Source organism: Lipotes vexillifer, unplaced genomic scaffold, assembly GCF_000442215.2.
Source record: "Lipotes vexillifer unplaced genomic scaffold, Lipotes_vexillifer_v1.1 scaffold814, whole genome shotgun sequence".
Classification (NCBI taxonomy): Eukaryota; Metazoa; Chordata; class Mammalia; order Artiodactyla; family Lipotidae; genus Lipotes; species Lipotes vexillifer.
In genome coordinates this window covers 749,148-760,817 of record NW_006784081.1, presented here as the reverse complement: position 1 = coordinate 760,817, position 11,670 = coordinate 749,148, and the positions used below count along the sequence as shown (strand labels likewise).

The following is an 11,670-nucleotide window of genomic DNA, read 5'->3' as shown; positions in this document are numbered from 1 at the left end:
TTTCCCTACGGCGAGCGTAAGCCATGTGAGGTCATTTGGCTGGAGATCAGTACGCAGACACAAGGACACTGAACAGAGCTCTAACGGGGGAGCACAAGGGTGACATAAAGAAACTGCACATGGCACAGAGGAGGCAAGCACTCACGGGGAGCCAGTGTGGGCACAAGAGACAAGGGCACAAGTACAGGCTCCCAAGTAAGTCCACAGGGCCGTCTTTACCCCTAATGGTCAGCATGGCAGAGGTCCTCTCCTGCCCGCACACACAAGAGTACTCCCCAGCATCCACCATAACCAGGCCACGAATCTCCAGCTCACATGTGGCCCCATCCTGCCTCAGGCTCACTCTGTCCCCGGCTCGGAGGGTCTCGGGCCCCTTCCTCCACTCCACAGGGGCTGCCTTGCTCAGCTCACAGCACAGCATGGCCGTGGCCCCTTCTGTGGCCTCTTCCTTCCTCAGACCCTTTGTGAACTTGGCAGGAAGGCCCGGAAATGGTCAGAAACAAACACTATCACGCTCTCTGAACACACAGAAGACTCAGGATGTGCACAGTACGGAGAGGACATAAAACCCAACTGGACATCGACCACCTGATGGGTGTACCTAGTACACACTGTGGACTATGACTCTTAAAGGTCCAACCTGTACATGTGCCACACAACAGACAAGGACCATGACAGGGACAATAAAAGAATTATGGAAGGAAAGGACAGTGAGACACAACAGTAGAAAAGGAAACTGAGAGCAGAGAGGTAGGTGATGGGCAGCCACCAAATGCCAGTCCACGTGGTCACATGTGGTCTTTACCCCTGACGGTGAGCATGGCTGATGTCCTCTCCTGCCCGCACACACACGAGTACTCCCCAGCATCCTCCACGGTCAGGCCATGGATCTCCAGCACACACACGGCTCCGTCCTGCCTCAGGCTCACTCTGTCTCCAGCTCTGAGGGTCTCAGGCCCCTTCCTCCACTCCACAGGGGCTGCCTTGCTCAGCTCGCAGTGCAGTGTGGCCGTGGCCCCTTCTGTGGCCTCCTTCTTCCTCAGACCCTTTGTGAACTTGGTGGGAAGGGCTGGGAAAGTCAGAAAGACACAAACACTATAACACTCTCTAAAGGCACAGATTAGACAGGACATGGACATCACAGAGAAGACACAAAACACAACTGGACACGGGCAATGTGCTGGGTGTGCCAAGCACACGCTGTGGACTGGGGCTTCCCTCGGCCCAGTCCATTCGATGTGTGGCTGTGACACCTTCTGCAGACTCCTCAGGCCGCATGTTTGTACAAATCTGCTGGGCAGGGCTGGAGAGGGTTGGACGGTGTGGAGAACATCAGATTCTCCAGAGATTACTGGGGAACAGCACATGCCTGGATGGAGTAAAAGACACAGACACTAACAGGAAACAGGACAGAACGTGCGGTGACATGAGGGGTGGAAAGTAGCTCAGATGCTGGTTGCTCGTGGTTCACACAATAGCCCAGAAGGAGGAAGGAATTCCGTGGAGTTATGGGAAGAGGGTGGCACTGAAACGAGGAGGGTAGGGAGGATAAGTTCAGGGTGATGCCATGAAGTCAATAATTGGACAACAAAACACAGCTCTGCTTGGCCACATGGGTCTTTACCCCTGACAGTGAGTGTGGATGAGGTTTTCTCCTGACCACACACACACGAGTACTCCCCGGCATCTGCCACAACTAGGTCACGGATCTCCAGCTCACACACGGCCCCTTCCTGCCTCAGGCTCACTCTGTCCCCGGCTCTGAGGGTCTCGGGCCCCTTCATCCACTCCACAGGGGCTGCCTTGCTCAGCTCACAGCGCATCATGGCCGTGGCCCCTTCCATGGCCTCTTCCTTCCTCAGACCCTTTGTGAACTTGGCAGGCATGCCTGGAGATGGTCAGAAACACACAAACACTGTCACCCTCTCTGAACACACAGAAGAATCAGGACAGGCACAGTACATAGAGAACACAAAACCCAACTGGACACAGATCCCCTGATGGGTGTGCCCAGTACACACTGTGGACTGTGACATTTAAAGGTCCAACCTGTACTTGTGTCACACAACAGACAGGGAACATGACAGGCAAAATAAAAGAATTATGGAAAAATAGATAGCTAGTGGGAAGCAGCCGCATAGCACAAGGAGATCAGCTTGGTGCTTGTGACCACCTAGAGGAGTGGGATAGGGAGGGTGGGAAGGAGGGAGATGCAAGAGGGAAGAGATATGGGAACATATGTATATGTATAACTAATTCACTTTGTTATAAAGCAGAAACTAACACACACTAAAGCAATTATACTCCAATAAAGATGTCTAAAAAAAAACAAACCAAGGGGGACTTTGAAAAAAAAAAAGAAGAATTATGGAAGGAAAAGGAACAGGATAATGAGAGAGCAGGGTAGAAAAGGAAACTGAAAGCAGAGAGGTGATGGGGAGCCACCAAATGCCAGTCCACGTGGTCACGCGTGGTCTTTACCCCTGACGGTGAGCGTGGCTGATGTCCTCTCCTGCCCGCACACACACGAGTACTCCCCAGCATCCTCCACGGTCAGGCCACGGATCTCCAGCTCACACACAGCTCCAGCCTGCCTCAGGCTCACTCTGTCTCCAGCTCTGAGGGTCTCAGGCCCCTTCCTCCACTCCACAGGGGCTGCCTTGCTCAGCTCGCAGTGCAGTGTGGCCGTGGCCCCTTCTGTGGCCTCCTTCTTCCTCAGACCCTTTGTGAACTTGGTGGGAAGGGCTGGGAAAGTCAGAAAGACACAAACACTATAACACTCTCTAAAGGCACAGATTAGACAGGACATGGACATCACAGAGAAGACACAAAACACAACTGGACACGGGCAATGTGCTGGGTGTGCCAAGCACACGCTGTGGACTGGGGCTTCCCTCGGCCCAGTCCATTCGATGTGTGGCTGTGACACCTTCTGCAGACTCCTCAGGCCGCATGTTTGTACAAATCTGCTGGGCAGGGCTGGAGAGGGTTGGACGGTGTGGAGAACATCAGATTCTCCAGAGATTACTGGGGAACAGCACATGCCTGGATGGAGTAAAAGACACAGACACTAACAGGAAACAGGACAGAACGTGCGGTGACATGAGGGGTGGAAAGTAGCTCAGATGCTGGTTGCTCGTGGTTCACACAATAGCCCAGAAGGAGGAAGGAATTCCTTGGAGTTATGGGAAGAGGGTGGCACTGAAACGAGGAGGGTAGGGAGGATAAGTTCAGGGTGATGCCATGAAGTCAATAATTGGACAACAAAACACAGCTCTGTTGGGCCACATGGGTCTTTACCCCTGATAGTGAGTGTGGATGAGGTTTTCTCCTGACCACACACACACGAGTACTCCCCGGCATCTGCCACAACTAGGTCACGGATCTCCAGCTCACACACGGCCCCTTCCTGCCTCAGGCTCACTCTGTCCCCGGCTCTGAGGGTCTCGGGCCCCTTCATCCACTCCACAGGGGCTGCCTTGCTCAGCTCACAGCGCAGCATGGCCGTGGCCCCTTCCATGGCCTCTTCCTTCCTCAGACCCTTTGTGAACTTGGCAGGCAGGCCTGGAGATAGTCAGAATAACACAAACACTATCACCCTCTTTGAACACACAGAGGAATCAGGACGTGCACAGTACATAGAGGACACAAAACCCAACTGGACATCGACCACCTGATGGGTGTGCCCAGTACACACTGTGGACTGTGACATTTAAAGGTCCAACCTGTAATGTGTCACACAACAGACAGGGAACATGACAGGCAAAATAAAAGAATTATGGAAGGAAAAGGACAGTGAGACAGCAGGGATGGAAAGGAAACTGAGAGCAGAGAGGTGATGGGCAGTCATCAAATGCCAGTCCATGTGGTCACATGTGGTCTTTACCCCTGACGGTGAGCGTGGCTGATGTCTTCTCCTGCCCACACACACACGAGTACTCCCCAGCATCCTCCACGGTCAGGCCACGGATCTCCAGCTCACACACGGCTCCATCCTGCCTCAGGCTCACTCTGTCTCCAGCTCTGAGGGTCTCAGGTCCCTTCTTCCACTCCACAGCGGCTTCCTTGCTCAGCTCACAGTGCAGCGTGGCCGTGGTGCCTTCCGTGGCCTCCTTGCTACTCAATCTTCTTATGAACTCAGTAGGCAGAGCTGAGGAGGATCAGACAGACACAGACATCAGAGTCATGGGAGAACTTCAAAGGCAGCACATGACAGGACAGAGGAAAAGACACATACTCCTACAGGATAATAGGACAGAACCTGCAGTGACACAAGGGGTGGAAAGTAGTTTAGATGCTGATTTCTCGTGGTTCACACAACAGCCCAGGAGGGGGGAAGGAATTCCATGGAGTTATGGGAAGAGGGTGGCACTGAGGTGAGGAGGGTAGGTGGGATGAGTGCAGGGGGATGCCATGAAGTCAATAATTGGACAACAAAACACAGCTCTGTTGGGCCACATGGGTCTTTACCCCTGATAGTGAGCGTGGCTGAGGTTTTTTCCTGACCACACACGCATGAGTACTCCCCGGCATCTGCCACAACCAGGCCATGGATCTCCAGCTCACACACGGCCCCGTCCTGCCTCAGGCTCACTCTGTCTCCGGGTCTCAGGGTCTCAGGCCCCTTCCTCCACTCCACAGGGGCTGCCTTGCTCAGCTCACAGCACAGCATGGCCATGGCCCCTTCCATGGCCTCTTCCTTCCTCAGACCCTTTGTGAACTTGGCAGGCAGGCCTGGAAATGGTCAGAAACACACAAACACTATCATGCTCTCTGAACACGCAGAAGAAACAGGACGTGGATAGTTCATAGAAGATACAAAACCTAACTGGACTTGGAACACCTGCTGGGTGTGCCCAGGAAACACTGGACTGTGACATTTAAAGGTCCAACCTGTACATGTGCCACATAACAGACAGGGAACATGACGGGGACAACAAAAGAATTATGGAAGGACAGGAACAGGATAGTGAGAGAGCAGGGTAGAAAAGGAAACTGAAAGCAGAGAGGTGATGGGCAGCCACCAAATGCCAGTCCACGTGGTCACATGTGGTCTTTACCCCTGACGGTGAGCATGGCTGATGTCTTCTCCTGCCCGCACACACACGAGTACTCCCCAGCATCTGCCACAGTCAGTCCATGGATCTCCAGCTCACACATGGCCCCATCCTGCCTCAGGCTCACTCTGTCCCCGGCTCTGAGGGTCTCGGGCCCCTTCCTCCATTCCACAGGGGCTGCCTTGCTCAGTTCACAGTGCAGCATGACCATGGCCCCTTCCATGGCCTCTTCCTTCCTCAGACCCTTTGTGAACTTGGCAGGAAGGCCTGGAGATGGTCAGAAACAAACACTATCACGCTCTCTGAACACACAGAAGAATCAGGATGTGTACAGTACCGAGAGGACATAAAACCCAACTGGACGTCGACCACCTGTTCGGTGTGCCCAGTACACACTGTGGACTATGACTCTTAAAGGTCCAACCTGTATATGTGCCACACAACAGACAAGGACCATGACAGGGACAATAAAAGAATTATGGAAGGAAAAGGACAGTGAGACAGCAGGGTAGAAAAGGAAACTGAGAGCAGAGAGGTGATGGGCAGCCACCAAATGCCAGTCCACGTGGTCACATGTGGTCTTTACCCCTGACGGTGAGCGTGGCTGATGTCCTCTCCTGCCCGCACACGCACGAGTACTCCCCAGCATCCTCCACGGTCAGGCCACGGATCTCCAGCTCACACACGGCTCCGTCCTGCCTCAGGCTCACTCTGTCTCCAGCTCTGAGGGTCTCAGGCCCCTTCTTCCACTCCACAGCAGCTTCCTTGCTCAGCTCACAGTGCAGTGTGGCCGTGGTCCCTTCTGTGGCCTCCTTGCTTCTCAGTCTTCCTATGAACTCAGCAGGTAGGGCTGGGCAGGGTCAGATGAACACAGAACATCAGAGTCTCAGGAGAACTTTGGAGACATGACAGGACAGAGGAAAAAACAGACTCCAACAGGACAACAGGACAGAACCTGCAGTGACACGAGGGGTAGGAAGTAGCTCAGAGCTGGTTTCTCATGGTTCACACAACAGCCCAGGAAGGAGGAAGGAATTCCATGGAGTTATAGGCAGAGGGTGACACTGAGACAAGGAGGGTGGATGGGATGAGTGCAGGGGGAAACCAGGAAGTCAATAATTGGACACCAAAACACAGCTCTGCTTGGCCACACGGGTCTTTACCCCTGATGGTGAGCATGGCTGAGGTTTTCTCCTGCCCACACACGCATGAGTACTCCCCAGCATCTGCCACAACCAGGCCACAGATCACCATCTCACACATGGCTCCGTCCTGCCTCAGCCTCACTCTGCCCCCGGCTCTGAGGGCCTTGGGCCCCTTCCTCCACTCCACCGGGGCTTCCTTGCTCAGCTCACAGTGCAGTATGGCAGTGGCCCCTTCTGTGGCCTCCTTGGTCTTCAGATCTTGGATGAACCGAGCAGGCAGGGCTGCAGAGGGTTAGATGGACAGAAACCATCAACCCCTCAAAAGGACTGGGCGTATGACCGGAACATTCAGGATGAGAACAGAAGCAGCAATGTGGAGGACATGTGAAGAGACAGACCAACGCATATATGACAGCGTGATCATCTTGCATCTTTCCCAGTGAGGTGCAGAGTGGCAGGGGACTGGTTCCATCCAGGCCGCTTGTCTTCTCAGAGTGCATCTGTCCTACCTATACCCATTCATACTGTCTAAGCGCTGACCTCGTCTGCACCCAGAGTATGAACCAGGTTCCTCCAGCTCACACATGCAACAATGCAATGTACATCTCTCCTGGGAGAACCCCAGAAGGCACCTTCCAGCCATGACATCAAGTGCCCCACTGACATCCCTCAGTTGTGCTCCCCACCCCAGGTAGAGTGTCAGTCCAGCACTGCCCACATCTGGGCTCACTGCATGCCTTCCCTGCCCAAACCAGGCCCCACCTCATCCACCTCACACATTCCTTTCCTTACCCCACTGGACTCGCACTCTCCTAGCTCAGGTCTCCTAGACCCTGATGGATTCTAGCTGTGGCCTTCTAACCACGCCCCAAGCCCTCCAACCTGCACCCCAACTCCAGGAAGAGTGTGAGCTTCACAAGTTATAGCTGACCAGAGCCCACCCTGGTTACAACCTGTTGTGGGCTGAATCGTGTCCCTCAGAAATCATATGTTGGAGCCCTAACCCCCAGGACCACAGAATGGAGACGTACTGGGGGATGTGGTCTTTAAAGAGGTGACTGAGGAAAAAGGAAGTCACTGGAGTGGAACCTAACCCAACATGACTGGTGTCCTTGTAAGGAGAGGATATTAGGACACAGATACACACACAGAGGGGTGACCATGTGAGGACATGGAGAGAAGATGGCCGTCTACAAGCCAAGGAGAGAGGTCTCGAGGGAAACCAGCCCTGTCCACACCTTGATCTCAGACTTCCACTCCACTCCACACCTGAGGTCGAGACCCCATGCGTACCCACAGCCCCAGCCACATGCCAGTGGCCCAGAGCAGCTCTCCTGGACCATGATGCCTCCCTGGGGGTGTCCTCACACCACCTGTCCCTTGGGTCTGTACCCACAGGGTCTAGACAGGGCTGGCCAGTGCGTTTAGTGAGATGGATCAGACAGACGGTGACTGTAACCCTAAGACGACAGTGACATTGGGAGAGCACAGAACAGGTGGCAGAGAGAAGTCATTCAGGTGGCCACATGCAGTCTTTACCCCTGATGGCCAGTGTGGCAGAAGTCCTCTCCTGCCCGCACACACACGAGTACTCCCCGGCGTCTGCCACAACCAGGCCGTGTATCTGCAGCTCACACTTGGCCCCATCCTGCTTCAGGCTCACTCTGTCGCCAGGTTTGAGGGTCTCGGGCCCCTTCCTCCACTCCACAGGGGCCGCCTTGCTCAGCTCACAGCGCAGGGTGGCTGTAGCCCCTTCCATGGCTTCTTCATTCTTCAGACCCTTTGTGAACTTGGCAGGCAGGGCTGGTCAGAAAGACACACACACAATCACACTCTGTGAGCACACACAAAAGGCAGGATGCGAACAACACAGAGGAAACACAAAACCCAAGCACACATGGGCCATGTGCTGGGTGTGCCGAGGACATACTGTGGTTGGTGGCTTCCCTCAGCCCAGCCCCTTCTGTGGACTCCTCAGGCCTAATACTTTGTATTAACCAAGCAGGCAGGGCTGAGAAGGGTCAGAATGACATGGAGACCATCGGATTCTCTGGAGAAGTTTGGGGTCAGAACGTGACAGGATGGAGGAAAAGACAGACTCCAACAGTACAACAGGACAGTACCAGTGGTGACACGAGGGGTGGGAAGTGGCTTAATTGCTGGTTTCCTCTGGTTCATACAACAGCCCAGGAAGGTGGAAGGGATTCCACTGCCTTATGGAAAAAGGGTGGCACCGAGACAGGGAGAGAACGTGGAATGAATGCAGATGGATGCAATGAAGTCAATAACTGAACACCAAAACATGGCTCTGCTTGATCACACGTGGTCTTTACCCCTGACAGTGGGCATGGCCAAGGTCCTCTCCTGCCCACATACACACAAGTATTCCCCAGCATCCATCATAGCCAGGCCATGATCTCCAGCTCCCACACGGCCCCACCCTGCCTCAGGCTCCCCCTATTTCCATCTCAGAGGGTCTCGGGGCCCTTCCTCTAATCCACAGGGGCCATCTTGCTCAGCTCATGGCACAGTATGTCCATGGTCCCGTCTGTGGCCTCTTCATTCCTCAGACCCTTTGTGAACTTGGCAGGCAGGGCTGAGGAAAGCTAAGAAGTCACTGAGAACATCAGACTCTCTCAGGGGACTCTGTGTCCAGGACACCACAAAAACCACACAAACTGCAAAAGAGCACAGTATAAACAAGTGGACAAATGCACAGATGGTGATGGAGGCAAATGCCCCAGCGGGAACAGAGAACACAAAGAACTGGACGTGACATCTACTGAACAAGGAAACAGGAGCCATGGGACAGCTGGGGGAATCCAGTTGAAAAGATACAGAAAGCCACAGGATGCAACAGGGGAGGTGGTGACATGGAAACAAGTCCATTTGGCCTCACATGGTCTTTACCCCTGACAGTGAGTGTGGCTGAGGTTCTCTCCTGCCCGCACACACACGAGTACTCCCCAGTGTCCGCCACAGCCAGGCCACGGATCTCCAGCTCACACACGGCCCCGTCCTGCTTCAGGCTCACTCTGTCCCCGGCTCTGAGGATCTCGGGCCCCTTCCTCCACTCCACGGGGGCAGTCCTGCTCAGCTCGCAGCGCAGTGTGGCCGTGGTCCCTTCTGTGGCCTCCTCCTTCCTCAGACCTTTTGTGAACTTGGTGGGCAGGGCTGGGCAGGGTCAGAGTGACACAGAAAACATCAGACTCTCTGGAGAATTTGGGGAGATCAGGATGTGGACACTTGACAATAAAACACTCACACTTTGGAGCAAATAAGGAATAAAAGCTTGGACCCACAGACACATGGGTAGGTGGCAGTGCGTGGGAGCAGAGGACAGACTAGGCTGAGCCCATCTAGATACAAACCAGAAAGGAAATGGAATCCTCAGTGAGGACCTCATGACATGGACAGACACATAGAAATGGCCACAGTGCCCACAGGATGGATGGAAAGGGACAGTAATCAGAAGGGATGTCCTCTCAGCATCTTCCATGGCTCATCCTGCCTCAGAGTGTATCTGATGCCAGATTCAAGGGCCCAGACCCCTTCCCCCACTCTACATGCCAGGCTGCCCAGCTTATACCACACCATGGCTGTGGCCCCCTCCAGGCCTCATTTCTTAGCAATTTTATGATCTTGAGGGATACATCTGGGGACGGAGACACAAAGAGGGCTACCTAAACTTTCCCACGAGTTTGCACCAGCACTCCCGCCTTGTCAACTCCTGCTGCTGCTGGGGCCAGAGCCCCGGCATGACTGGGCCTGAACTGGACTGACAGAGCTAGGAACACCACAGCTATAAGGGAAGCCAAAGCCACCCTCCTCCTGGCCTGTCGTCCTGGAGTAGGTGTCCTTGGGACCTGCATACTCTTAAAAGCAGCTCTCTTGGGCTGCTTGCAGCTGGTCAACTTGGGTCCTCCGCTCCTTGGCCACTGGTGGTGCCTCGTGCAGTGCAAGTTGCTCTTGACTGAGAGATAGGCCTCCAGGCCCACATCCCCTGTGGTCTCCTGGTGGGTCTGAACAGTGCGAGTGCCCAGTGTCTCTGCGCTGGACACGCTGCACTCCATTCATGAAGTTCAAGGTGGCATGGTGGCCTGGCCTCTCCCCCAAGATCTGAGTGTCTGTGCACATGACGGCCCTGCCCAGACTCCAGAACCCTCTTCAGTGTCCACCTTGTCTTCTGAGCATGGCCCAACAGGGCCCAGGATGTGAGGCCCCTGTGCACCTACAGAGCTGTCCTTCCTTCTGCGCTGAGATGCCCCTGGGCCCCTTCATCAATGTTGCTCACAGGACCCTCTCAGGACATGGTGGGTGGCCTCATCCTCTGTCCCATCTGCTACCCCCGCAGGAAGTGACTAGGCCCTCACTAGGGCAGGCCCCTGAGGACCTGGACCCCCGGCACAGGGAGCTGACCTATCGCCACACCACAGCCAAGCCCCGTCCTGAGTCCTCATCTCTGAGGGTCTCAGGCCCCTTCCACCACTGCATGGGGCTGCCTTGCTCAGCTCCCAGCACAGCATGAATGTGGACATGGCGCCTCCCATGGCCTGCTCACGCTTCATAACTTTTGTGAATTGGCTAGTCAGGGCTGGGGAAGGTCAGACGGACACATAGACTGATGGACTCTGGAGCTGACAGGAATGGGCCACAGACACCATGCTGGCCACACAAGCATCCGTTGGAAGGGGGGACCCGAGGGGACACCAGGCAAAATGCCCACAGTAGGCTGCTCTGATGCAAGGGGACTCCCTCTACCCCGCTTCAAGGATATCCACCCAGCTGGCCATCATCCACCTCACAGAGGAAGTGGCCCTATTGGCCCCTAAACCCATGGGCCAGCCCTCCTGCTCTAGTTGACTATGCCCCACCCTCAAACTGTGACCTTTCATCCCGTGTCCCAGCCACAGGTCGCCACGCCACGCCTGATGGACCCCCTTCTGTGGCAGTCGCCTAGAGCCAGCTTACCTGCCACAGATGCCAGACAGGGACCCCAATGCCAGCACGGGTGTCCACCTGCCCTTCCTGACTCTGGCTCTGCTCCTCTGTGCAGCTCTTCCTGCCCCCCTTTCCTCTCCTTCCACAGTCAAGCACTGTCCACACCCACCTCACCTCCATCCTATCCCTACACCCACCTCACCTCTCCTAACCACCAGGCACTGGACAACAGAACCTAGGACCTCCCATCATGGCTCTCCCATGGCCCAGCATGCATGTCCCAGCTTCCACCTCTTGACACCCCGTTTGACATCCCACCCTCGGGGGCCACGCTTTGATCAACTTCCTAGCTTCTCTCTTGGCATGCCCCCTCAAGAGGACCATACTTCCACTCTTGTACCGTATGGGTGCCCTCCTTCCCTCCCTCAGGCATGAGCCCCTGAGAGCAGGGAGGACCATATTCTCTGCTCTTTATCTGATATGAGCCTCACAGAAGCAGGTGCTGGGAGACTCGTGCTGCAGGAATG

General features: G+C 55.0%; 1 protein-coding gene across 1 annotated transcript in view; it reads right to left on the bottom strand.

The window, feature by feature from the left end:
• The window catches only part of OBSCN (obscurin, cytoskeletal calmodulin and titin-interacting RhoGEF), a gene marked incomplete at its 5' end in the record, with an annotated part of 134,611 nt that overhangs the window by 70,823 nt on the left and 52,118 nt on the right, over positions 1-11,670 (bottom strand). The window contains 11 exon segments of the mRNA XM_007456511.1: positions 220-485; positions 808-1,069; positions 1,625-1,888; positions 2,482-2,745; positions 3,301-3,564; positions 4,471-4,734; positions 5,061-5,324; positions 5,644-5,907; positions 6,221-6,484; positions 7,742-8,005; positions 9,113-9,376. Coding sequence (XP_007456573.1) covers positions 220-485; positions 808-1,069; positions 1,625-1,888; positions 2,482-2,745; positions 3,301-3,564; positions 4,471-4,734; positions 5,061-5,324; positions 5,644-5,907; positions 6,221-6,484; positions 7,742-8,005; positions 9,113-9,376 — 2,904 coding nt within the window.